Source organism: Lepisosteus oculatus, chromosome 5, assembly GCF_040954835.1.
Source record: "Lepisosteus oculatus isolate fLepOcu1 chromosome 5, fLepOcu1.hap2, whole genome shotgun sequence".
Classification (NCBI taxonomy): domain Eukaryota; kingdom Metazoa; phylum Chordata; class Actinopteri; order Semionotiformes; family Lepisosteidae; genus Lepisosteus; species Lepisosteus oculatus.
In genome coordinates, this window is record NC_090700.1 from 9402554 (window position 1) to 9430539 (window position 27986).

The 27986-nt window shown below is 41.1% G+C and overlaps 1 protein-coding gene across 2 annotated transcripts; it reads left to right on the forward strand.

Annotated features, from left to right (window-relative positions):
* The first annotated feature begins 22 nt into the window (after positions 1 to 22).
* On the forward strand, positions 23 to 27479 carry c2cd3 (C2 domain containing 3 centriole elongation regulator). Of its 2 annotated transcripts, none has more exons than XM_015341446.2 (33): positions 23 to 1083; positions 1687 to 1956; positions 2747 to 2904; positions 3279 to 3499; positions 4123 to 4358; positions 4773 to 4902; positions 5190 to 5348; positions 5688 to 5835; positions 5978 to 6141; positions 6645 to 6857; positions 7122 to 7234; positions 7331 to 7449; positions 7752 to 7883; positions 8013 to 8513; positions 8880 to 9031; positions 9717 to 9960; positions 10317 to 10500; positions 10818 to 11001; positions 11575 to 11747; positions 12426 to 12561; positions 13270 to 13538; positions 14101 to 14181; positions 15728 to 16339; positions 17090 to 17410; positions 19206 to 19344; positions 19599 to 19663; positions 19790 to 19995; positions 20173 to 20306; positions 20598 to 20726; positions 20928 to 21145; positions 21343 to 22291; positions 23254 to 23362; positions 27157 to 27479. In XM_015341446.2, exons 1-33 carry the CDS (start codon positions 999 to 1001, stop codon positions 27295 to 27297), a joined length of 7095 nt encoding a protein of 2364 aa, XP_015196932.2. In that variant the 5' UTR covers positions 23 to 998; the 3' UTR covers positions 27298 to 27479. The 2 variants fall into 2 exon arrangements, with proteins under 2 accessions (XP_015196932.2, XP_015196933.2); XM_015341447.2 differs by having other exon boundaries at positions 6648 to 6857.
* Positions 27480 to 27986: the final 507 nt, after the last annotated feature.

Consider the following 27986-nt stretch of genomic DNA (forward strand, 5'->3'; position numbering starts at 1 on the left):
ACATCCACGATCTCCTCCCACAAAGATAATCGTCGTGCGCTGCTGCACAGTGGGAAATGTATTCACCGTTCGGGGGACCAATCCTGAAAACAGACGAGGATGGAAGTTCGAAAAAACTACAACACCCAGAGTGCACAAGAAACCGGCTGTTGGCGGTGTGACGACCGAAAAGGGTGACGTAATGCTTTAGTGGTGGTGAAGAAGGTTCGCAATGAGTTAGTCCTGAAGTGGAACGAAATGAAGAGAGGTTGAAAGAACTGTAAAATATGAAAAAACTGAATTTCTGAAAAAAAGTCTAAAAAAAGAGCAAGACATTTTTCTAGGCTGTTTTTTTTTGTAATGTGCAAGAACAATTAAGCACAAAGAGGTTATGCGTTTGTGTTTTTGCGAAGTATTTTATTGTAGTGGTGTTTGATAATAGTTTTGGAGTTTGTTGTAGTTTTACAATGTCACCACAGGAAAATAAAACGTAATGGACAATGGTTTTTCGATCATTTCTAAAAAAAAATAAGTTTTTTTTAATTGAATAACTAAACCAGATGTAAAATCGTTTAAAAATACGTACTGACGTATACATTTAAATTGATGTGGCTTTATTAAATTAGGTAAAATAATGAAAATCATGTATACAGTAGTTGGAAATCGTGAACTATTGAGATAAGATCTATCGGATGATTTTGGAGAAACAGAAAGTGCAAAAATAATGTCTGCGACAATGCAGGCATACAAAACTTTACTTCTGTTCAGTTATTAATGCTGGTCTTGTCAGCTTTACGGCTCGCGTTCACGAGTTTAGGTTTAGGCATACCGCCTGTATCCCAGAATGCAACGGGCAGCAGCGCCAGTAATGTGATTGGCGGCGGGACGGGACAGGGAAGAGAGGCCGGGACGTTGTTTTTGTTGCCGAGGAACAGACGGATGCAGCGAAGTCAATGTTTGCGAGAAGGAACTGACACTTTTTTTGATTGAAATGGTATCATGCCACTATACAGTCCTTGATGCGTTATAACGTCGGGGAATCTGGACATAAAATGAAGAACAAGAAACTGAAGTCTGCCAGATTAGGAAGCAAAAGAAAGAAAGGTAACTCATTTACTGAGATTGCATGCTGTGTTCGGTACCTGGGAACCTGTGGCCCGTTTATATTTCTAGTACGACCAAGCAAAACCTGATAGAGCAACAGCCTTCGGGTGTAAATTAACAACAGGTTACCTGCGATATTGTTGCCTAATGCAGACATTACCAGTTGTGCAAAATATTGACGTGCTCAAGCGTCGTGAATTGTTGTATGTTGCAATATGTGGGCTATATTCAGATCGTGATGTATAGGTTTGTGCTGTTGAAGTGTTGACGAATTAGCCGCTATCAAGAGTTAAACTGTGCAATTGGTGATGCAAATCATTATTTACAGTAAGTAAAACGCAAAGGCGTTTTGCTATACAATGCTGTTGTTAAGCAAGCTACTAGAAATAGAAGCAGATATCTCCCTAAAAGTTAATTTTTCAAATCTAGGGAGTACTGAAGCTCATACGTAGGACGGTACAAATCTATGATCCCCAGATCAAATTTAAATACTGGAGAAAGTCGGGATGTACGTTGCACTTCAATGATAAACCGTTTGATTTGTGTTCACTGTAAGCCCTGTGGTATAAGGGGATGCTCACTTGGAAAGCCTGTGTTTTGCAGCTCCCAGTGATGTCTCCCCCTCCACCAGCCTCCCCCCTCTAGTGGAAGGCCAGCTGCGCTGCTTTCTCCGAGTGACCGTCAGCAGGATCTTGTGGACCATCCCCAAGCCCCCGCTGGCGCCGCGGGTCCGACTGCGGTGGTGGGGCGAGTCGTCGGACGGCACTTGTTTCCGCCCCAGGGACAGCTCTCAGACCGAGCAGAGGGGCGTCAAGACCACAGCGCGCTTTGCCATTCGATGTGGTCCCAAGCAGTTTACCTCCTACCTGACAGGTAATGCTGATGGAGGTTACTCTTCTTCAGGGCGCTATGCTATGGAAGGTTGCCGGTTCAAATCCCGCAGCCGGCAGAGGAATCCTATTCGGTTGGGCCCCTGAACAAGGCCCTTGGCCCTTGGCCCTTAACCCTTAACCCCCAACTGCTCCGGGGGCGCCGTATAAATGGCAGACCCTGCGCTCTGACCCCAAGGTTCTCTCTCCCCGTCTGTGTGCTTGTGTGTCTCATGGAGAGCAAGCGGGGGTATGCGAAAAGACAAATTCCTAATGCAAGAAATTGTGTATGGCTAATAAAATGATCTTATCTGAACTATTATGACTTAACTGCTGGATTGTCACAAGCAGTTTCCAGCGCTGGAAACTGGAATGCAGTGTCTGGAATGGAATGGAGCAGGTCTTCCATGTTGTCAGCAGCTTAAGGCTGTGAAAAGAGATAAACTGATAAATTTGATCCGTTTATCACTTCTCCCAGGTGAAAAGAACTATTTATAAACCCTGCTGGATTCTGTGCCATAAGCACTCGAGTTGAGAATCTCTGTACTATATATTAGTTGCATCTGAAATGTCAGTCAAATAATTAGAGAAAAATTCTTGTTTTTATAGAACTGTACCTGAGTTTGCAGTCCAAATACACAAAGAAGGAGTCTTTAAAAAAGAGAAAGGGTGGGCAAGAATTCTCTTTCACAGATAAATCCACAGAACTACATAATGGTTAAACTGTTGTTTCCATTTTATTTACAGTGCATCTGTAGTTGATGTGAACTTTTTTTTTCCCCACTGGATTATAGATATGGGTGCGTTGGTTTTGGAGGTTTTAACCAAACCAGACCACCTCCCTGTTGGCCGTGTTCAGATCAATGGCATAGCTCGACTGTCTCCATCTCATTCCATCAGTGGGTTCTTCACCCTGGTGTCTCCCACCTCGGAAAAGCTGGGAGAAATTCAGGTAAGATGGAAAGAAAACAGCATGTTTAACATATCATCTTCTAAGTAGTTCTTCCATAAAGGGAACAATCACAGCAGAAATTCTAGACATTTCCTGTGCTGTCAGAAAATAGTATTGTATTGTCATAGAATACAGCTTGTTGGTTATATGCTGCATTAATTTAATGTCACCAGTCTGTAACCGAAAGCATTATGGGTTCTATAATATGCACTTCTCTCAGCAATTGGAATCAACTGTAGATTGCATAGTTTTAGTGTGGTAAACTAGTAACAACAAAAACGGCACAGATTTTGATATCTAGGAATTTAAGAGTTCTGTACCAATGTTGCCCAACCCATCCGACTTACGAGACCCTTAATGTTAACTTGTTGTAGGTTTCTCTGTCTCTGGAGCCGCTGTCAGAGACCTATGACAGCAGCAGCTCTGTCCCCACCACTGATGTGAGTATCGATGCTGCAATGTCCTCTGTCAGCTCCAGGTCCAAGGCTGTGTCACAGGAGAACCTACTGGTTATCCCTTCTCTGCCCAGGCGTCTGTCTGTTAACAGCAACAGTGGAAAAGAGTCTGCAGGCAGCAGTGTTGCAAACACACCAAGGTCGGTTATCAGTTGTGTAGTCTTTCAAGTTTTTATGGATGTTTAGTATACTGTCTGCTGAATCAAATAAATTGCATTCATGTAAATTCTGAATCATTTTGTGGTAGTAAAATCTGACAGAGTTTGGTTATTAGAAAGATATCTCCTGTTTTTGTGACTGGTGAAGTCTTATAAGTTAATGCCTTGTCGATAATCATATACAGTATTTTGTTCCAAATGTCATTGGCGTAGCATAGAAAATCAATTCTGTGTGAGGAGTAATCTGGCAAATAGACATGAAAGTAGTAAAGATCCAAGCACAGAATCCCATGAAACATCTTCATAAGAACATTAGACTTGTAATAGCCACAATTTATGGATGCAAAAAAGAGTCCAGACCAATCATGGGAAGTTCCAGTAACGCCTAGGTAATTTTCCATATGCTCTGCATCTAAGTGATTCTTCTCTCACCTTCCAAAGACAAGCTGGCTAGGTTAAATAGTATCCACAGATGGTTCCTGTGTGTATCTACAGGACATGCCCTGTTTTTGAGTGGTGACATCAGGAAAAAGCAGATTCCTAATAATGTATAAATGTTAATAACTGTAATGTTAACTGACCTGAATACGTATTAACATTTTTAGGGGGAAGGATCATTTGTACTTCCAAGAGAGAACTGAGAACCAGAAAGAGACTAGCTTTCCCAGTACAAGACCTGAAAGACCTGAAGATGGCCTGAGGAGTCTGAGACTACCATCCCATCACCACCAGGCAGAGCAGGGGCCCTCCACAGAGCCCCAGGGCCAGACAGCCTCAGACAGTAGGCCTGAAGCACATAATAAACAAGCAAGCAGCCAAGCCTCTAAGGACATCTTGTCAGGTCAGATAATCACCATTTTAGTGATCCTGTGTAGAATGGCTATATAGGGCCAACAATTAACTTCACCATCCGGGGATATCTCTTGGATACCTTAACTTTTTTAACTGTTCTTGGTCTAGAAATTATACAGGAAAGTATTCAGTATTGTATTGTTGTAACCATGCTTTTGTTGCTTTTTAAATACAGCACTTTTTTCATTAATTAGTCTGTGCCAGATGGACTTTAGAGCTGTTTTTTAAATGACTGGACTGGTGAAGGAGCGAGAATCTTTAAAGGGCAAAAGATTATCCAATTCTATTTACTCTTGCAAGGAGTATTGCTAGGGGGGCAGTATGTTTGTCACTGTTGTATGCTAGTTAACATAATAATGTGTTAGGTCATTCATAATTTCTAATGGACCTTTTCTGTGTTTAGTTCTTCTAGATCGTGGGAGCAAGCTCAGGGATGCCATGGTGGTTTCTGCTCTCAAGTCTGACTTGGATTGTGAGCCAGCTCTAAAGGACATTCCCCTGCCGGTCTTTAAAGATAACATCGACACACCAGCGTTAGTGTACTCATCAGAATTTAAAAAACAACATCTTCAAGACTAGTGCTTGGGAATAAAACATAATATTTTTTTCCACCAGGTTTAAGGTCTTTAATAAATTAAAATATGCATTGCTTTGCTCATAAAAGCTTCACTTTACAAAAGCCCTGGTGGCTTCTCTATATATGAGATTCCCTGGACTGCAGACAAATAAATCAAAGCCTAAGAGAACCAGTCAATCAGATTCTGATTTTCTTTTTTCTCATTAAGAAAATAGCTAATCATATTTTTTTCCTATTCTTAAGGCCCCGCTTGCCTTCATCAGGGAACCTACTGCAGAAACTTCTGCACTCGGACCCTGGTCTCTTGCCTGCTCAAAATAACCTCCTGTTGTCACCAGAGTATCCTGAGCAGGACTGCACTGCAGACACAGAAAACCGAGCCATAGAGCTGCTTCTTGGCAGGTAAGGAAATCAAAACTTTTTTTTAAAGTTTGTTTTACCCTGAATTAATTTTATGGTTTACCACTGCAATAATATAAACCTCTGCTGTTTAAATGCGGCTTAAGCACAACTTTGATCCAAGCTGCCAAACTGAAATTTTCCAACCGGTGACAGGTTGTGGTTTTATATAAGGTTTGAGCAACTAGCTTCTGGGCAATAAACACCAGATGAGGATTTGTTCGGTGACTGATGAGGAAACGTTTCGATCTAATCCAAACTTTAAATGTTGTCTGAGCAGGTGGTTTCATTATCCAGTGCTAAACTAATGACTGCATTTGTTTTCCTACGTTGATTTTTCAGTGTTAATGGGACTCCACTGCGATACTGGGATGGAACAGGTTCACCCCCTGAGAGTCTATCAGAGAACAGCAGTATCTTTGGTGACAGTGAACTGAATGATCCACATTATGACCAAAGTCTGTTAGAGAACCTCTTTTATAAGACCCCTGTAAGTTTCTCAAATCCAACTATTCTTTTACTAATTATGCTTAGATGTAAAATAAATATTTTGTTTTCCATTTCTGTTTCCAGTTTTGTTCTGTGGGTGGTGACCTGGAACATGCTTACATTGTTTGTTTTCAATGTTGTAGAGATCTGACACCAGCCTGAGTGATTTTGGCAGTGAAGATAATGAAAAACAGTCTGTGAAACGGGAACTGAAGACCAGAGATGTGATAGGACTAAATGAAGAGCAGCAGCTTAGACATTCTCATGGGGCTTCATCTGGTCTGAGAAAGAGCAGCAGGAATAAACAGTCAGTTGATTTTTACTGTGTATTTTAGGAGACTTTTCAGCTTTGAATTGTTAGAGAAATGTGTCCTTGTCTACCTTAAAATATTTATATGTAACAGTTGTTTGTACAGAATATTCTCTGATGCTTCCTGTTACAGGTTCTTTTAAAATGTATACTTAACATCATTTTTTAAAATAGCTGATAGAGGAATCAATTAAATATGTTTACTGTAATGTAATTCAGTATTAATGATTGAAGCCTTTGTCTGCCTCTCTTGCATAAAAGGATAAGTGAATAAGATGATGAAGTTTTGCTTTCTGTCATGTGGCAAAAAATCATTTCAGAATCAGAATTTTTTTGCGGTAAATCACCACAGATAATAACAATCGCAAGAAGTGGGATATATATTCACTTAAGGTTTTCCATTTAAGGAATTTTCTGAAAGGAACATTTTAAGCGCCACAAGTCAATGCTGAACTGTGTAGAAAGATGATGTAGCTCTTTTGTTTTTTTACTTTGTGAAGCAGTTCAGTCTTGGAAGAAGCGAGACCGACCGCAGTGAGAGAGAAGTCCAGATCCGCTACGCTGAGCATGGACCAGATCACCCTGCTGGGGCGGATCCATCTGGCCAGGGTGGTCATCCACACCCTGGGCATCCCTCCTGACAGCACTCACACAACACCCCGCCAAACGGCAGGCAAAGGGAGACCTCCCCGGCCTCTGACCACCAGGAAGTGGTACTTTCTCATGCCATCAAGTTTTAGTGCTCTTGTTGTTGTGCTCAGTGTATTGGCCTTTAGATTTCTTCTTGACTTCGGTGTTAACTTATCTTCATCCTGTAATTCCTGTATTGTTATTAGACGCAGTAAATTTAACCTGCAGAGACTAGGGGACTGGTACCTTACAGCTTTCGTTAGCTATACTTACAAAAAAAACACATTCCCAGAGGTATGGGAACATTCTGCTAGAGGCCAAAATGTTTAAAGTCTTGTCTCTTTCAGCACGTATTTTGTGGAGTACCTCTTCCCTGTAACTTCATCCAGAGGGCAGGCTGGTCAGATTTCCATGGCAACTGAAGTCACTCGAGTCGCTTCCAGCAAAATAACCGGAGGAGGTAGAGATCCAAGTACAGTGGAGTTCTGATTGGTGGGATTCATTTTCTTTGTTTTTAATGTCACTCGTCTTGATTTTTCTTCTTCATTCATTGTAGTTGTGAAGTTTGAGCAGCGGTTTGTGTTCCCAGTTCAGTTCAGTGGGGCCACTATTGAACGATGGTCGAACATGGATCTTGCCTTTAAGATCTATTCAAGGAAAAGCTCACAAAGAAAGGTATGTACCATCTGATTTTATTTGAAACATACTTTGTTGTGGATGGAATTCACAATTTATGTTGAGGTAAATTGACTAGACTATGATCTGTGGTTTACAACCAAAGTATAACTGTGCATTGGATGGATATTTGGTGCAATAGCTGCTTTTAAAAAAAAATATTATTTATAAAGTCAGTGAAAAGGTCTGACACAAAATTGTGGTATTGCTAGTTAAATGCAAAACCTTAAATTGTCCATCAACCCAATGTCATTTCAATTTTAACAATTGTAAATATTGTTTTATTTTTTCCCCCTTTAAAGCCTTTTCCTATTGGTATAGCACATTTCCCTCTGTGGAAACTCCTTCAGTCTGAGGAACTGAGTTTGTCGGCAGAGTTATCAGTGTCGGCCCTTGATGGAGAGACAGAGAAGCAGGATCTGGGCCCTTTGAAGGTGAGCAATGCAGGGGTTTGTTCCGAGCCTTCTTTCTCCAGACATCTCCAGCGTAAATTTACAGTATGTTTTTGTGTATCATGAAGTGAGTGTTGCAATTCTTAATTTTTTTTTCTTTCCCTTCCCAAGGTGTCATTTGAACTGGCAGCAGACAACAAAGATTTTTCTTCAGCCCACGCCAGGGTGACAGGAGCCTCTAAAACCACTTTAAATGCTGTTACCAGTCCTGGAAAAAAGGCCGTCCCCCAGCATTTCAACTCCAGCAGTCAACAACAGGGCCCTGATGAGCCCAAATGCAACACCTCTGTACACATAACGGAAAGCACTGAGGTGGAGGTGAGCAGACCCGATACAATTGCAGAAGTCCCTACCAAGAGCGGTATACAGCAGCCTGTGCCTTGCCACGCTCCACCCATTTACAATTTAAAGGACCAGAGAAACCGCAGCTTTGAAGAGGAAGGTGGGCTTCTGTTGCATGTATTGCTTATGGTGCCCAATGGAAAGGACTTTAAAGTGGGGCCCATGCAGTCCTGCAATGTCTATTTAAACTGTAAGCTGTTTGGCTGTGATGAAACCACAAGATCTCCTGTCATTTGGGGCCAGAATCAACCGACGTTCAACTTTACTCAGGTAAGTGTTAAAAAAGTAAATTTACTTTTACAGGCCCAGTGTTTGGGGACACTTGTGTCTATTGTATCTATAAGAGCAATATAAAAAAAAATGGTTATTTATGGGGTGTAATTAAACCTGTTTTCCTTTCAGAAAGATTTTTCTTTGTGGTTTTGCTTTAATGTACTAAACATACTGTAGTTTCTTATAATGTGTAATGTTGAGAATAAAATTAGGTAAAAAACAAAATTCAGGCATGGGAAGAAGAGTTTACTAAATTAATCATTTGGAAGTAATTTATAATGTTACATTAATCTTTTTAAGTGCTTGACTGTTTTGCAAACGAGAAGGTGATTCCAGGATCTCAGCAATGTCTGTTCATTCCAGGTTGCTCCTGTGACACTGACCTTCAGGCTGCTGAAAAGAATGAGGAATAATGTGATGGTGATTGAGGTTTGGCAGAAAGTGTCAAGCCCAGGGCAGGATCTTCTCCTTGGGCTAGTGAAGCTGCCACTGCACCAGTTCTATATGTCCTTCAGGTGAGTATGTAACCTGGCCAGGCTCAGTTCTCAAAAATAGTGTTACATAGCTGCTTTCCTAATGGGGGAGTTAAACTCATCTTAGCTGCATCAGCAAGATATTATATCGTAACGCATCCCGTTGCCTCAAAGCATAAAAGAAGACTGATTTGTTGTATGTTCAGCAGTTGTGTCCCTGTGCCTATGCCTGTTTATGTTCTTCCTGTCCTGCCCTGTGCGTCTGTGATTTGGGGGTCTGCCTTGCATTGAGGTGGACTCCCCAAGATCCTGCAGCTGGGGCTATTCTCACACGTACCCATGTGGTGAGGGGATTCTGTTAAGGTGGGAGTAAAGGAGGCCAAGTTCCCACTGGTGCAAAAAGCCCCCTTTCCTCCTGACATTACAGATCCCATGGGGTGATGAATGTGAAAACCTTGAAAGGATTTGAGGAGACTAGCAATAGGCATTGCAGTGACAGTTCACTCTGCACCTGAAGTAATGATGTTATCATAGACAATGGATCATTCTGTGGCAGATACTTATAATCATATGCTCTAGTTACCCTTTAAACCTCCATCCCTGGAAATGTCAGATGACTGAGATAATTAGGTAATTACAACAGAAGTGAAGTCAAAGAATAATGCTCTTTTCATAACTTTAGGTGTCAGATTTGCTTTGAAAATGTTTGTTTTCTTTTTCTCATCAGAGATGCAAAGATTGCAAACCTGTTGCTCCAGGCTCAGTACCCTGTGGTGGGGGTAGATAGCTATATGCCCGTCATGAATGTGTTTACGGGCAACATCCAAGGCAGCCTTCGGGTCCTTCTAGCTATGGGCTTGGCCGAACAGATAGCAGCACTGCAGCGTTTGAGAGACGAAGAACTGACTTCAGTTCCTCAGCCCCAAAGACCACTCCATTCGCTGGACCCCATGCCAAATGCAGAACCTAAGGTTTGTATCTTAATACTTTATGTGTAAACCAGATTATTTGTTCATCTGTTATACATATTGTATTGGCCTGTGAAGAAATGAGAAAGTACATTTAGATAGATTCTGATTAGAGATATTGGTATTGGTTCATTTTCAGTGTTAACTGCATTTTAGATATGTGCCAGCAGATGAGTTTTACAATCAGCCTTACCGACCAGTCCAGGTATGTTAATTGGCACATTCTTCTGAGTATATTCAAGCATTTTTCCTGAATAGTAAGCATCCCCTTTCTTACACCGTTTTATAGTTAAAATAGCTTGCAGAGACCTTTTAGCAATAAGGGGTAAAAGAGTGCTAGTTATTTTGCTTTCTTTCAGGTTAGTGGAGCGCATGAGGATTTGATCAGAGAGCACGTGTTTGAGATCACAGTGGAGCGTGTGAAGGGACTGACTCCTCTGCAGTCCACTGTTTGGGGAGAAGCGGACTGCTACGTCCAGTACAGCTTCCCCACTCAGGACACGGACACACCAGGGTCTTTGGACTCCCAGGTGGTAGAAAGTGGTAAGTTTTTACATTTTTTTGAGACAGACTTTAAGCTCAGTACAGTTTCATAATGTTCTTTTTTTTAACACTTCCATTAATTTTTCATTCCCAAACTTAAGTGCCTTAACGTTCGATGAGACAAGAAGTCTCATTCTGTACCTCACAAATCACATTTCAGGAATACATCATCATGAATTGCACATTCTACCGCGTTTACCGATTCTCCCTGTTCTGCTCATTTGTTTCTTATGCAAACCTCAGCGCAGGGAATCTCTGTGAGAGATGTGATGGGAACAGTGGAGCTGATGTTTTGCTTTTCTTCTTTTTTCCTGCAGGAGTTGGCATGAAGCTGTTCCGCACAGCTACCACCCTGTGCGTACCCGACCCCGTGTTCAGTCACAGTCTGAAGCACTCCCTGCTGGTCCCTGCAGGGGTTCCTGTGCAGAGGCTGCTGCTCAGTGCCTGCTCTAGGCAGGGGTTAGATGGAGGAGGGGGCATCCATTTTGAAGTCTGGTGCAGGTAAATGGAAAGCAATTCCACACTAGGGGGCAGCAGAGCCATACATTTTATTTTTCTGTTCAGTTTCCATCGTTGCACACTGGGGGCATCCATTTATTCTTGTATTAGAAGAGGGGTTCCCAACCGGGGGTTCGTGAGATTGTGATGGAAATGTCAATGTCAAATTAAATAGTCCTATTAATAAATAACAATGTAATAATAAGAATGAGAAAAACAAGCGTAGTAATATTAATGTTTTGCAAAGTGAAAAGAAGCATGTTAAGAGGGTTGCTGTAGCATTTATCTACAATTATTGAAAGGTTTGATTTAGTTAAAATCTCAAGTAGGTGCTTGAGGTACATAATTTAGTTTGAAGGGGTTCGGCTGACAAAAAAGCACATGACATATGCATATGTCCAATATTATATATAATATAATTCATATTTGATATTTTAGGTTGTGGATATTGCAATTATATCGCTGGCTGGCCAGATTTGTTATGATTATGAATTTGTGGGTTTTAGAAATGTTATTGCCGGCTTTCTGTGTGCCTTGATTGTTGTCGAATCCTGTTTGTTTTCCCCCCCGCTGCAGGTATTACTACCCCAACGTGCGAGACCAGGTGGTAGCCAGGGGGGTCCTGCCTTTGTCCAAGCTGTGTGCCATGGTGACCATGCAGAGAGAGGAGCAAGCAGGAGCCCAGGTCTTCAGCCTGCCACTGGTCCCCAGAACAGAGCCTGCCCCCGGCCACCAGCCAAACCCTTCAGGTAGTCCACGGGATCAAAGGATCAGTGTTATGCCCAGGCTGAGTTTAACTTGCTGAGTTCTCGGTTCAGGGATTTTTGATGGAGGGGGTCCTATCTATACCATTGTAACATTTTAAAAAATAATGGGAAGGTATACCTCTTTAATTGCTTTCATTTACCAAATCCAAATTTTTTGTTTTCCAAATGAAGTTCGAATGTTAAAAGCAATTTAAAAGAGCACTGTAGTATTATTCTGTATAACATAAGGTGCATTAGATAGATGGATAATACTTTATTAATCCCGTAGGGAAATTAATAAAGATAATTTATTAATTAACTTTAATAATTACTATAGTTATTATTAATACCTGAATAGTATAACTATTAACATTACTATAGCTATAAATTAACACACAACAAAAACCCTTTAGCAGAAGAGTATCTGCAGCAAAAATTGTTTGTGGGTTATAATCCAAATATTGAGGTAGAAGCTTAATATTGCAGGATCTACAATTTCAACAGTGTATTCATTTCTCTGAAAGTAATATCTAATAAAATACTCAATCTCAGCAGTGGCATGTATTATACATTCTAATAAGAGTTGGTTTGATAACAAATAAAAAAGTGAAAGTTGGTTTAGCATCTGCATGATTAAATGATTACATGATTACAAGAATATTAATTGTGTATTTCTAACAGGCTTGCTCGATGTGTGTATATTGTACAAGCATGGGCCAGTGAAAACAGACTGTGTGAGGGAAGAAGCAGTGGCATCGCGAGTTGTTTTTTTGGCTGTTCAGGTACACAGAGCTGCAGGACTTAAGGCTGCTGCAAGGTAAATTCATTGTGTGAATAATTATGACAGCAGTGCTTTTAAATGTTAGCTGATAACACGATGAGGCCACAGGTCTCTCATTGGAATAGTGCTATAACCCTGGACAGATTGTGTGGATGCTGTGACAGCATGTAGCTTGGTTTGCACATAAGAAGTATCAGGTTTCATTAGAAGATTACTACAAGTGAGAGCGGGTCTTTCAACCCCTCTACTTTGTATATATATTTATATTTTATATGTTTATATATATGTATTTTTTTAAACTTTAAAATTATTTTTACAAACCTAAAATTATTTTGTGTTGCCACTTCTGCCTCTACATGGATGTTGTTTTTTCCCATTAATTTATCTACCAACCAGCACTGTTGAATTCTTCTTTGATGATGTTTTACTGACCAAATGAGCTCAAAGTGAGAAGTTGGAGAAGTTGTCATTGGCACTTAAATCAATTCATGTAGTACCTTTATTAGTGGTCTTTGTGGTCAATCCACAAAATAACTAGATTTCATACCAAAATCATACACCTGCAGTTGAGTACAGTATTTACATTGGGTTTACAAAATGTTTTTACGTCTAAAGAGATTGCCTTTGTACATAGTTGTAATTTCCCCCAGACGTCATGTTTATTCTCTCCATGGTTAGAATCATTCATTTCTCTGAATGTACATCAACACGTGTTTTTCCTCCATCAACCTTTGTGTATCACAGGGCTGTAGCAAAGCGAGACGGTTCATTCCAGTACTACATGGATGTTGGCGTTAACACGTATGTCACTATCCAGCTGGCTTTCTTCCCAGAGAGTGAGAGGAGGAGCACACGAGTTGTAGCTCGCTCCTTCTGTCCCGAGTTTGACCACCACACTGAGTTCCCCTGTAGCCTTCAGAGCCGTAGGGCCAGCGGGGAGACCTGCAGCCTGGCAGAGCTGCTGGAATCGGCTCAAGTCCTCTTCACCGTCTGCCATCGAGACAGCCGAAAGGGTGAGCAACACTGCTCGCTGCCTAGCAAGCAGTGTGGACTTGAGACCTCTTCTCTTTCATTGCATGACGTTACCTGAAGGAAAACTGTCCAGGCTTTGACCCCCTGCTGAAAAATGCATGCATTCATAGGATAAATTATAAGCCCATGGTATATAAAGTTAATTTATGCAGTGTACAAGTCAAAATCCTTTTTGCCAACTTTTCGAACCTAATGTAACTGTTCAAATAGATGAATAGGCAAAGTCACTGGTTCTCCTCAGATACCAGGATTTTGTTTCTCTTATGTCGCATTTCCTTGTCAAGTGATAAAAAATAAAGTAACATAGCTCAGCATCATTTAAATTCAGTTTATTCGTCACTATTAATGTTCGACAATTTATTAATTGTCATCTTTTAAAAAAGAATATATGAAAATATTTTTATTGTTTATGTATCGTGTCAAACAATAACATTATGAAATTATCATTAGACTTGTTGACGCCTAAACTATTATTTATTCTCATAGTACTGGCAGTCACAATCAAGGTTAAAGTGAGATTATCATTTTGTTTTCTTATTGCAGCAATGGCTCACAGAATTTCAAAGGACACCGTATTAGGAACAGTAAAAGTACAGCTGGCAGAGTTGATTCATAAAAAGACAGGTACGTCAACTGAGTGTATTTATTCAAAATATTTTCTAGCAGATATTGAGAAAACATGGTGCTAAAGACAACGAATTAGACTGTTTTGTAGTCTTTATTTCTGTAAAAGCATTATCAGGGAGTCTCAGTCTGGTATTGTGCACACAGGCAGAGAAGTTTTAAAAACCGCACTTAGGAGATCAACACCTTTTAACATAATAATAATAATAATTGCTTACACTTATATAGTGGACATTCCACTCAAAGCGCTTTACAGGTAATGGGGACTCCCCTCCACCGCCACCAATGTGCAGCATCCACCTGGGTGATGCGACGGCAGCCATAGTGCGCCAGAACGCTCAGCACACATCAGCTATTAGTGGGGAGGAGAGCAGAGTAATGTAGCCAATTCATAGATGGGGATTATAAGGAGGCCATGATTGGTGAGGGCCAATGGGAAATTTGGCCAGGACACCGGGGTTACACCCCTACTCTTTTCGAAAAGCGCCCTGGGATTTTTAATGACCACAGAGAGTCAGGACCTCGGTTTTACGTCTCATCTGAAGGACGGCGCCTGTTTACAGTACAGTGTCCCCGTCACTATACTGGGGCATTAGGACCCACATGGACCGCAGGGTGAGCGCCCCCTGCTGGCCCCACTAACACCTCTTCCAGCAGCAACCTTAGTTGGAAGTCAGCCTTAGTTGGTCAGGATGTCATGACACTTGTCAAGGCACTAGGTATTTAGGTATTTCTGTATCTGGGGAAGCATAATCTGCAGGATGTTGAACTGCAGAATCACACAGAGAACATTTTTTTGCAGTAGTGCTGTATGTTTCTATGTGAATGGGGAAAAACAGATCATCATTCGTAGTTCTTGATGCACGTCAGGGTGCATTTGCAGCACTTTAAGGCAGGAATAAACCAGCTGGTATATTAATATATCCTTGTGATTTTATTGTGAATTCTAGTATGAACAGAACACTTTCTCTGTGTTGTTGAAAAATGCACAAATACAAAAGAGCTGAAATAAAACGTGCAAAAATGATTAGAGAACATACTGTACTAACAAGCTGCCTTGTTTGCATTTTTGTTTTTCTTACCTAAAACAAACAATCAGTGTTAAGAAAACCAGTACCAAACATGACAATATAAATCATCCTTGAATTCTGTCGTTTGGAAAACATTCTTTAAATATGCAGCCTAATACATAATTCAGTATTGTCAGTTTATTAGCAGAAAGCACTGTATTACACATTGTCTGTTAACTTTGTGTTATAGACATTGTAAACCTGTTGAACAGTAATACTAATGCTCTTTATAACGTGAAACACAAATAACAAGGGGGTCCCCTTCTCCTTTCATAACAGGGTAGCACTGAAGGTGTAGTTTTAAATTACACACAGAGAATCGACCTTCATTTTAACACAAAACTCAAAATGAAGTCTCAGTAGACATACAAGGTGCTTAAAAAGGAGCTGTCCCAGATATTGCTATAAAACCTGCTTCCGTCACACAGTAGGAGTACAGTTAGTCTTACAAGGGAGCTGTTGGTATTACCTTGCAGGAATCTCAGGGTGGTTCGCGCTGACAGTGTCCCAGGATCCTGCCTCCTCCGAGATGCTGCAGAGCACCGGCGGGGGTCTGGAGATCTCGGTCAGCTTCGCTCACCACTCGGACAGGGAGAGGGTTCTGGGCGCCGCCAGGGCCTTGGGCTGGGCCCCGGGGGAGGACGGCGAGGGAGAATCTGGGAGCAGTGAAGAGTGGGAGGACGGGGAAGAGGCTGTCTCCATCGCCGTGTCTGTCCCCGTGGTCTGGCTCCCGCTGCACTGCCTGCTGCCAGCCGGCAGGAGAGACCTGGACCGGTCCACTTACTGCTACTTCAGATACAAACTGTACGACAGGGAGGCCTTCTGCTCCCCGCTCAGGCACCCGTCCCCAGAGGAGGACGGGGACGGGGTGGTCAGCGTGACCTTCCCGGGGAACAGGGCCGTGGGGCTGAGGAGCAGCCAGCCGCTGCGCTGGTACCTGCGGGAGGAGAAGCTGGAGGTGCAGGTGTGGGTGGCCTTCGGGAAGGAGAAGAGGCCCAGGCCGCACGACGCCGACCGGCTGGTCGGCTCCGCTCACGTTGACCTCTCCAGGCTGGCGAGGGGGACTCGGCGCCAGCTGGCAATCAGTGGTGGGTGAAAAAACGGCGGAGCAGAGCGGAAACTTCGCCGTGCATCTGGAACGCTTTGTGTTTTCTACAGAATTTTCTTTAACTCTTATTACAACTTCATTAATGCATCAAGTTGTATATCTTTACCCCCATCAAAAAACAGTGGTGGCATAAACTGAGTAGCATTAAACATACAATGAATGACTCTGGTTCCACCACGCCTTTGTGGCATCTTGAATGCCTTTCAGTATACGTCAGATACAAAAAGCAATATTGGCAAACAACATAATTTTGCATTGCACACAGGATTCCCATGCTGCTCTTGTAAGGATCGGGACATAAACGCCCATCAGGGTGTTTCTCGAAAAGAGTAGGGGTGTAACCCCGGCATCCTGGCCAAATTTCCCCATCGGCCTTTATCAATCATGGCCTCCTAACAATCCCCCTCTATGAATTGGCTTCATTACTCTGCTCTCCTCCCCACTGATCGCCGCTGATGTGTGGTGAGTGTTCTGGCGCACTATGGCTGCCGTCGCATCATCCAGGTGGATGCTGCACATTGGTGGTGGTGGAGGGGAGTCCCCATTACCTGTAAAGCGCTTTGAGTGGAGTGTCCAGAGAAGCGCTATATAAGTGTAAGGAATTATTATTATTATTATTATTATTATTATTATTATTATCAACCCCAATGTTTCAGAAGCTTTTAGCTATGGGAAATGTCAGTGGTGAAGAGCTAGACGTTTTGACCATGCGTGTGTTTGCTGGTGGCAGGGGTATACCCGCTCTTCAAACGCACTGCGCCGGACTTGGCGGGAGCCGCCCTGAGGGTCCACATCGCGCTGACCCCGGCCAGCTCCTCTGACCGCCCAGAGCCCGCCACGCCCGGCGGGCAGAGTGGAGCCGAGGACGGCAGTGACGAGGAAGAGCCTGCCGGGGTACAGGATTCCCATCAGCCACGTGAGGACAGTCGGCACGAAAGAAGACCATCGCTCGTCGCCGAGCCGCCAAGCTCTCAGGCGTCTGAGGTGGATTTGGAAAATACGTTTGCTGTGACGATCACTGTGGAAAGAGCCATGCATCTTAGCCTAAAAGGTAAAGGAGTACGATTTTGGTGTGCCTTTTTCAAGTTAATTATTTTTGACTTACTTTAGTACATCTATTATCAATGGTAATATTATGTAAAAAAAATACTGTTTTTAAAAACAAACTTCTCAAGACGCTTATGAAACTAATGTGCATCAAATGATTTTTAAGCCAGTTCCTGTTATCCTATCTGCCATAATAGTCAATGTAAAATATGAAATAGGTGTTGGCCTATGCAGTAGTCACACATACTGTACAGTGCACATACACCACAGATATTCTTTCCCTCTCTTTTCTTGGATCTGCTCTGTCTTTGCCATTCTCCTTTCCACTTCTGAACACCCTTTATACTGTATCTTGCAGAAAATAGCATCTCACTCTGCACCTGGTATTTCACTGGGCAGTCAGCTGCGATCGCTTGCAATCGATTTCACTCAATCCAACTCGGTTTGATGGCACAGAAATTGTTAAGAGCACATCATGGCATTTACGAGTCGGGTTGTGGTGGCAAAGACAGTGATGAGACTAGGCTTTGCCAGGCAAAGAGGTTTTACTGATAAAGTGTACAGAACATCTTGCACTGACTTCCTTTGGTTAGCATACTGATGTAAACATGAGTGAAAAGACTGCTAAAAGTCTATTGGTGTTAGACTAGCAGTTTATTGAATGACACTTTCCTGGGAACAGCAAAAGTAAAGTTGTCATGGAGCATAGAGACAGATAGAGCAATTTGTCACTTTTAAAGGAAATTTCTAAGAACAGCAAATGGAAGGTTTTTGAACAAAAAATGGAACTGCCGATAAATGCACAAATACAATCATCCACATTTCCCTGGAATTTGTGTTCATCTAAAATTGAATTATATTTAGTATTTTCAAAGAAGTACCTTAAAGAATGCGTGCTGTTAGTTGACTCAGTTAATGCAATGAAATGATGCTACAACAATCTAATCATAAGGGAACAAAATTTGTGTGAACTGCATGTCTTTATTCTTGTGAAGAATCCAGCTTATTTACATGAAGAGAACAGCTGGCTAAGGACAGGACAGAGGCATGCTCACAGCCCTGTGTAATTACACTGTCGAATCATACAGTGCATGTAATGTCAAAAAACAAGCTCATGGTTGGTATCTGAATTTCTGTGACCCAGTTCTTCATACTGTAGTTTCATATTGAAGCAGAAAATTCAGTGTTAAAATGTTTCATGTTCTGTCACATTTTTCTCCAGGCTTGCACTGTCTCAAGGTTTAGTGAAACAAGACCTTCTTTGTCAAATTACTTTTTGTCCTAAATGTAATCTGATTTTTTGCATAGTTTAAAACGCTGCATATGAAGAGCCTGCCTTTTGGCTGAGGAAAATGTTGAATTCCACTGAAGCTGCAAAATACCTCTTTCCTCACTCATTCACACACCTGACTGAAACCTCATTTAGGAGGTGATATAGTTCAGAACAGTTCTGTTTCCTCACATTTAGGGAACATTGGAATATGGCACAAAGTGAACACTTCAGGCTTCCACATAAACTGTTGTATACATTTTTTGTGTCAGTTGCAATAGATATTATACTGCATAAGTGAAGTGACTATTACTCTGAAGGGGCTTCTTAAGCTTTTCAGAGCTGTCTGGAAATAGCACAGCAGAAACAGGGCACAGCTCTTAAGCGCAGCTGTTATAAATGGCCCTGTGTATTGTGACAAAATGGAACAACGTGCCACGCGAGAGAAAGAGAAATTGTCGGCTCCATTTAGTCGAGATTTATAGCTGCAGTCACGTGCAAGTTTTTTTTTTCTTTTGTACTTTTCTAGGCAGCCCTCTGGTAGAATGCAGTGGAGTGAAGCCCAGCTGCTGTGTGTCGTATGCCACTGCGGATGCTGCCAATCCTGTCACAACACAGGTCGTATCGGACAGTGACTGTCCCATGTGGGACCACCAGGTGCAGACCCGGTGAGAATTCGACTCACAAACCTGTCTCGGGCATCCAGTACGCTGTCCTTCAGTACAGACAGGGCTGCCTCACACGTGCCCACCCCACTTTATTTTTAGTTCCATTTATAGAACGGCACCTGTAGGTGCTTTGTCGTTGTTGGCATCTGATACAGTTTCTTCTGATTTGAGAAACAATGTGTGTGTAAACATTTTTAAATTAAAACGCTGAATTACTAGACTGACCCAGGTTTTGTTGTTTTCTTTAATGGCAGGCTTTCAAAGGAAATATTAGTGGATCCCCAACAGACTCTGGTGTTCAAAGTCTGGCATAAAGGAGGTATAGTATGAATATTGCCTTTAAGATATGTTCTGCAGAAAACCCCTATGCATTAACGTGCTATGTCAGTGGAGTATTTAACCAAGGTTTTTTTGCCCTCATGCCAGTCTTTTTTTTTTTTTTTAGATGTTGAGCGAGTAGTTGGGTTTGCATCTGTTGACCTGTCCCCCCTGCTGTCGGGGTTCCAGTGCGTGTGTGGGTGGTACAACGTCACGGACTTTAATGGGCAATGCCAGGGGCAGCTCAAAGTGTCCATCTCTCCCTTGGAGACAGTGCAGGACCTTCGAGAGCAGAGACTGGCCGCATCAAAAGGCAACACCAAGGAGTCCAAAGTGCGTACCATGTATAGCTTGGCTTATGTTTTCCTGGAAAAATTATTCAAAGTTTTAAAATATTTCTGTATATGCGGCATGAGTATATTGTGTCATATGTATTTCTGGGGGGAGTGAACATGAAACATCAGATTTTTAAATGTCTTAAGCTATTTATTTTTCATTTTGCCACTCTAGGCAGCTTTGCAAGGTTCTGCACTATCTTATCGGACTTCAGCCATGTACAGTGCCTTCCCTACTCATATTACCAGATATCCTGAGCAGCTTGTTAACACCTTCCCAGAGCAAGCTGATTTCTTGGTATCTGAAAGGTAATGTCCTCCTGTTGGCATACGCGTATCTGTTGAATTGTAGACTGGGTGCATGTGCTTTGTTTTTTAAACTTCCATATAATTTTCAATGTGATGTTTTGATCATTATCAATGAAATAACTGAGATAAAGTGTAGAGAGCTTGTGAAAGTTTTGTTACTTTTAATGGAATAGTTACGAGTTCATTTACTGCTGGATTTGTCATTATGGTTAATGAAATTTATAGTCCTGATAAATGAACTGTCAGTATTAATGATGCTCTAATTTTTCTTTGCGAATCCACTCTTCACAGTCGCCATGAGAAGCACATGGAGAATGTACGCAGATTCCACCAGAGCCTACAGCACGAGCAGAGAAACCTCCACAGTGCTCCCAGCAGTGAAACGCAACCATCCCAGTCCTCACTGGTCTCGGCTCTCAGGTAGAGAGACACAAGGACGGCTTCAATAACTCACATGGAAACAATTCGGTTGATTTTTCCATCGGTGGCGAGGCACCATTATTCTTGACATTTGAATTTTCAAACAGCTTGGCATTAGTTTCTTTTTAGAGGTTAAGTGAGAAACACTCTCGTATATTTAGAGAACAAAAATCTAAATTTTCTTTTCTTTGTCTATCACAGGAAAAATCTCAGTGAGCTGGATGAAATTCAGAGGTATTTCAGTCGTAAACTGTCCTCCCAAACATTTCCAAGCATTTCTGACTCTGGGACACTGTCCAGACGAGATGAAAACGTGGACCCCACGACTGAGAACAACAGAGACTCTCATGTCACAGATTCCACACACCTGCTGGCAAAGTCAAGCAGACTGGTTGGGGAAGTGAATAACCTGCTTAGTGGTGAGCTAGCTTTTTCTTTGTTAGGTAGTTATTGGTCGTTCAAAATCTTTATTGCCAATAATCTGTAATTTAAAAACTATCTAGAGTAAATATGTTTTTTTTCCAGCTTCTATTACCAACAGAGCTACAGGAATTTTTAATTATTTAATTAACACATTTCTAAAGTGTTGTGTTCTCTGAATGTCCCATTTCAACAGGTCTGCATGAGAGAGATATGGATGTTTTATCTGATCAAGCTCCCCACCTGCCTCAGGGCAGCAGCTGGTTGGTTGGCTCAGCACAGGACTGTACTTCACCAATAGAAAAGTGTGAATCTCACGAAAGGGACTTTCTTTTACCTAATGTAGCAGATGACATGAACCACACTGTCAAGAGTTCCCCCCCAGCTTCTCTTACAGCTGATGTCCCTGATGAAACCAGTAGCCAAGAAAAGATCTGTCCAGTGAACGCTGAGGAGGAAAAGGATTCAAGCTCTGATCATGATCACAGCGAAGGTGACGGTTTTGCCAGTGGTTCACACAGTGAAGATGAGTATGAGGAGACAGTGGTACAGCCAAGACCCCTCAATGATGTGACTGCAATGACAGACAAAACCAGCCCCTGGTCCAGCCTTCTGTCGGAGGCCGACATGGCTTCTGTGGAAGAAGTGGAGAATTGGCCAGGCCAGGAACATCTCGAGAAAGAGTCAGATTCTTCCAGACAGGAATACATGAGAGCAGACGGCAGCCCTTTGCCAGATATCTTGCATGATGGGCACTCCAGCATGCCTGGCAGTGCAAGAACAGCAGAGTCACAGAGTGTGGGTGACTGCGTAAGGACTGCAGAGCAGAAGGATTCTGATGAGTTTGAAGATGGAGCTACATTCAGACTCAATGAAACTGAAGGGGACTCCCAGAAACAAGAGAACAGGGAAGATGCAGAATCTAGTGAACATGTCAGGCTGGATTTCTCTTCGGATGCAGAGGACCCTCCAGACAGAAGAAAAGGCACACAGGCATCGGAGTCCTGTGAAAGAAATGAGGACTCGGGTGACGAGGTAATGAGATTACCAAACATCTCGGAGCATCTCCAGGACACGCTAGACAGAAGTGGGTCAGGAGAGGCAGCTTTTCGTTCAAAGGATGAAAAGGAGTCACCGACCAAGTTGTATCCTTTTGATTTTGTCTGCCTTTCTCCTTCAGGGCATTTCAGAATTTTGGTATAAGGTTAAGGTTAGCATTCATGTGTAATGCCATGCAATTTGGGTTTCCCAGTGGCTCTACCGGTAAAGGCGGTTTCCTGAGCACACGTTGAGCTCCATGGGTTATGTCACTACCCTATTTGCAAACACATATCAAATGAGCGTGTAAAAAAATTCAGTTCAATTCAATTCAACTTTATTTGTCATTATACTTACACGGGTGCATGGTACAGTGAAAAGTGTTTCTCATTAGTCTCTCAGGTGCAGTATATAAATAGAACAGAAGACAAGACAATAGAGAGTAATACAACAATAACAATGATAAACAACAGTATGGTGCCAGTGCAAAATGGTCAAAAACAGAGAAAAGTATACAAACAGGTCAAAAACAGTGCAAAATAATACAGAGAAAATTAATAAATAGTACAACTAGTACAGTTTTAAGTACAATTTGGGCTTAAATAACATGACATATAACATAAAAATAACGAACAAAATACACCATTGTTTGAGAGCTAATGAAGCCACCTTCTGGTTTAAAATGTAATAAAAGTTGTTTGTTTTTCAAACAAAAGATATAATTATTCTGTGAAATTTCATTGAATTTACAGCCTAATTTTTTTAGAATTTAATTCATATGACTGGAAAGGTATAAATTTGGATTCCCAAAACCGTTTCTATAAACAGATAAAGAGTTGTACACTGTTATCTTCTAATACTAATAACAAATGTTTTAATATACTCTTGTTCTATAGTACTCCAGGCGCATATAACAGAAAATTAAGTCTTAATCTTACTCAATCATTAGATTTCAGTGTGACACCAGTTTCTGTGGTACACAATATCTGGATGCACTGAATACATCTGCAGAGTAGACCTGTAGGGCCAGGACTGACATGCTTTTGGTTCCTTAACCTGGACTCCTCAGGTCAGATTCTGTGCTCATTCCCAATTTCTTCCTCCCCGCTCAACATCTGGAGACGTCAATGAGAGCTCTGCACATAGCCCCAATCTATCCGTCAACTTCCTCTGAACCAGTGAGTATTCTAGAGAAGCTGCTGCTTTATGCCTCTTGCCAAGAAAGTTCCACCAGCACCACCATGTCTTTATTGTAGCATGTGTAGTCAGAAGTGGACAGTGCACGGAGGAGAAGAACATTACACTATTGTCATGCCCAGGCCAGATCCGACTCGCGTTCCCAGCCTGTCATTCAAACTAGATCGGGATGCCGTTCAATTAAGCCAACCCTTTTTCAGTCGGGCTCCTGAGCTAGTTCCCATTCAGTTAGAAGCCCTGTTTGGTTTCTTTGAACCCCTGTATCATTGCTCTGTCATCAGGTCCTTAATCTCTGTGCAAATGGTTGCATCTCGCTAAACAGAAGTTTTTCTTTGTGTTTCCCTACTTCGCTGCACTGCAATACACCTGTTTCCTGTTTATTTTTCCATTAGCCTTGATTATTTTTTCTTTTTGTTTCTCATTTTTTCTCCCTTTTCGTTGTACTTTTGTTTTCCTTTTTTTGCAGTCCTTTCTTTCTGGTTTGGCTCGCCAGCTTCCCCCTTTTAATTCTTAGCTGGGATCCTCAACTTATTTTTTAGACAGTTCTTAAGAAACTGACCAGTTTCCAGTCTGCATCATTTCTCATTGATTGTCTGGATCCCCACACCTAGCATCGTTTCCTGACCTATTTTTTCTTAGAATATATTAAAATCGAATGTTTAGCAATCGGGTTGTTGAATTAATCATCTGAAACTGATAATGCAGCTGTTGGATGTACATGGATATACGGCTCCGCATCTGTAAAACCTTTTGCACGCTGTTGTCCCTCCAGAGTTAGTGTGCGCTTGACTTTTGTGTGTTTATTCTACACGTCTAGGTTCTGCATGTTGGGTGCATACTGCGCCAAACTGAGTTACAGATTTTGCAGTGGATTTCTAGAGTTATTGCCTTCTGTGTGCAAATTGCCGACATAAGGTTAATAATTTTGTGTTGGTTTGATAAAATTGCTTAGGATAGTAATGTTCTTTTCCTAATCATCTGCTATCTTCTGACTGCATAGCAATATTTGTTTTTCTTGAAACAGTAAAATTATCTGTCTCTTGTGTTATGTACTGGATTTTCAAGAAATAGAAAAGAACAGAAACATCTACACAGTCAGTTAATGTTTATTGGAATTGTACTTCTGGTATTTAATAATAATAATATACTTCGTCTTTCAATGGCAGTAAGACCCTTGAAAGAGACCAGGCCAAAAAGGACTCCTTGCTTCACAGACAAGCTATTCAAATGTCAGGTTACATAAGATCAAAAGTCTTTTTCTGTCTGACATTATAAAATTTTGGGACATAGCAGGGCTCCATGTTATTAGAGCTGCTAAGCTACAGATTGTAATCAGGTGCATATTGTAATTTTGCACAGTTATCAGGTGACCACCTGCTGCAGATATGGCAATAGAAATGCCATCTAAAAGCTAAGGATGTTTGGTGTGATACATTGTACCAATCCAACTACCATAGCCCTTATGAACCAGAAAGCTTTACGTTTTTAGATTAGTAGGACACTGAGAGATAGAGGAGATTTGCAGTGAACATAACATGGTTATGTTTATGCATGGACTGATTATTTAAAAGAAGTGTCTAAAATTATTTAAATATATTTTCATTCAATTAGGTTTCACAGAGATAGCAGCCAATACTAACACATGTTATTGCAGTACAGAAGATCGATTCAGATAGACCATGATACGCCATGGTACCTATACGGGCAAGTTAAAAGCATGGAGTGGTTTTGCATGGTTTGAGAGGCAATCCTTGTTTTTAGTTTTAAACACAGACGTCAATAGTTGAATATACAGGAGTGCTGCATGGCTGTAGCAACGTCTGACCTATATTCCATGGTGGCAGAATCAAGTCCAACTGTAAATGAGTGGGATGTTAGCATCAGGTTAAGCTTGCAATAAACTCATGTTGGCAGTAATCTGAAGCCATTCCCATTTTGGAAAACGTACTTAAGGGGGCATCAAAGCACGAAACTGTTCAGTCTGTAAAAGGGCACGGAGGATGTCGCCAAGCAGGCATACGCATAGAAAATGAGGTTAAAGGGCAGGAGGATGATCTTTCTGCTGTTGAAGAATGTGTCTCGCATCTCACAACTGACCACTCAAATCTTTCAACTAAGTAACAGCTCCCTGACCTTTTGGACTACTTAGAGGCTACAGACGTTCGAGCAGATCTGTATAGAACTGTGTTGTGTCCGGGGATGAGATGTTTGCCTTAATCACATCACCCAAAAGGATATTAAGAGTTAAATGCCAATCTGAATAACAGCTAGCGAGGCGGGTGCCTGAGTGCACTTTTTGTTTTGCAGGAAATGCTCTCAGATTACTCTGGATTTGTTACCTTTCCAATACAATCTTGTTTCCCTGTGAACGAAGGAGTTAGGTGTTAACTGTTGTTCTTTTAAACAAGTTTATCTGGATTGTCACCTGTAACTCTGGTGTTTTTAGAAACATATCAAAAGAACTACTTTATAACTACTGTATCCCTGTGTTTTATGTTTACATACTGTACATTAAGGTAAAGTTTTCACACAATACAGAATCCTCTGGCCAATCCTCTCCCGACATGTGGGAGACAGGACCCCAACTGTACTGATGCACCGCTGTTGTCTTCATTTTAGCGAAGATGCAACAAAGCCATTTGTTCTTCTGTACTTTCAGTTGCAGTACTCTCAACTTATGATATTAGTTTAGATATTTTTAAAAATATCGAAATGTACCGTGTAAGATGAGATTTGGAAAGCGTCTTTGTCAGCCTGTCACACCTGTATTAAATTTCCAGAGTTGTTTACCAGGAAATCTGTGTGCAAAGGTCACGAGACGCGTGGCGGAAACTGGTTCCAACTGGTCTGTAGTGTTTCTAAATGCTGACTGTGTAGCAGCACACACTCCCATCCTCCCTCAAGAACAAAATGTGCAAAAATAGCTTTTGGTTAAATATTCACAGTATACTTCAGCAGGAGAGAAAATATGTAAAGATGAGCTTATTTTAGAATTGCTCTTTTGTGCCAATATTTTCTTTGTGTTTCCCAGTTCTATGCATATACAATATGACAGGGAAACATGTATATACTGTATGTTAAGTGCATATATGAAGTATATTAAGCATCCGCACATGTGCTTAATATACTTGATCCAGGCATTCCTATTAGTATGATTGATTAAAGACATCACTTTTTTGGGTTGTTAATTAAATATTAAGTTGGCAATGTTCTTTCCACACAGAAAAGGGGATTTTAGATACAGTTATTAAGAGAAGACACACAAAAAATCAATATACAATTGCAAGCATTTATTTGACGCAATATCCAAAACCAAAATGGATAAACATTGTATAATTTATAAACATAAGTTGATTATGTTTTGCCATTTTTTTATCAATTTTTTTTTTTATCGCTTTACACTCCATGCATATATCCCTTATTTATCCAACCCTGGCTGTGTAATTAATAAACCATTCTTATTTGTGGAAACAAAAATCCATCTTTATCACTACTTGAAAATATGAACAAAAGTGAAATTTGACCTCACTAGTTGTTGTTTTTTTAATACAGTTAAAGCATGCTTTAAACAACTGCCATAAATTCTCAATATAGGCTATCTGTGTTGTGATTTGTGATTTTTCCATTCACCCATATGACTAGTTGTTTTTGTGTCTCTCGGCTTGCAGAATTTTTTTTCCGGGAGAAACTAATGTAAACTGCGCTTAAGTTTGCAGAGCTGTCAAATTACTCATATTACTAGTCTTACTGATGGCGGGATCTCAATTCATTTCAGGCACAACGTTGTGCTCAGCATGGAATTCCTTTCAGAAGAGCTGCTCGCCTAAGGCCCAGTATACCCTCAGCTTCTAAGAAGAAAGAAGAAACAAAAAGAATTGCTAAGATATTTGCAGCTCAGTTTACCGAGAAAAAATAGCCTTTTACCTTTTGTGTGTTTCTTGATGTGTTTATAAAATTATTTATAAATTATGATATTTAAATTCTCCAGTAATATTTGGGTGTCAGTGTGTCTAATGTTTAGACTTTTGTAAATGTAAATGTTTTTACTTTTTAACGTGTAGTATTTTTGTTGCACAAATAAAATGTTTTTTTTATCAACTGAGTGTATTCGGAAGCAATTTGGTGATACAGTTATCATTTTAGATAATTATGTTTATGTGGAAACTGTATAAGGTGTTACACAGTCTGAAATCTGACTCCATGTTAACAAACATGTATGTATGTGATCATCAAGATGTAACTTCCAGATATCTACAGTTCAAGGAATTTCATGCACTGATATTTCTCTTTGTTTGTATTCAGTCCATGAATGCAAACAAAGTTACGTTCGTCACAGCTTGCCACAGAGAGAAAAACAAGCACTTAAGGAATTCAGAAGTAGTCTTTCGTGTAATTTGGCCTTTTTTCACGTTTCAATCCAGGTTAAGCTGTAAACTGAGTGGTTTGACTGTCTTCTCATCCAGTAGTCAACATCACAGGTCTCCACACTGTTATACACTGAAACTCACCCTGAAACACCCACGATCTAAACAGTACAAACTGTGCTTTTTAATGGGAGGGATGCTAGAAATATATGTTTTGCTTTGTTGCACTTTGTAAAGTCTC

Excerpts from the sequence above, each read along its gene's own strand:
- c2cd3 (XM_015341446.2), top strand. The coding sequence starts at position 999 with ATGCGTTATAACGTCGGGGAATCTGGACATAAAATGAAGAACAAGAAA. Across the intron at positions 10,501-10,817 it reads CTCCCAGGTGGTAGAAAGTG|GAGTTGGCATGAAGCTGTTC; the intron begins GTAAGTTTTTAC and ends TTTTTCCTGCAG. Across the intron at positions 19,345-19,598 it reads GACCACCAGGTGCAGACCCG|GCTTTCAAAGGAAATATTAG; the intron begins GTGAGAATTCGA and ends CTTTAATGGCAG.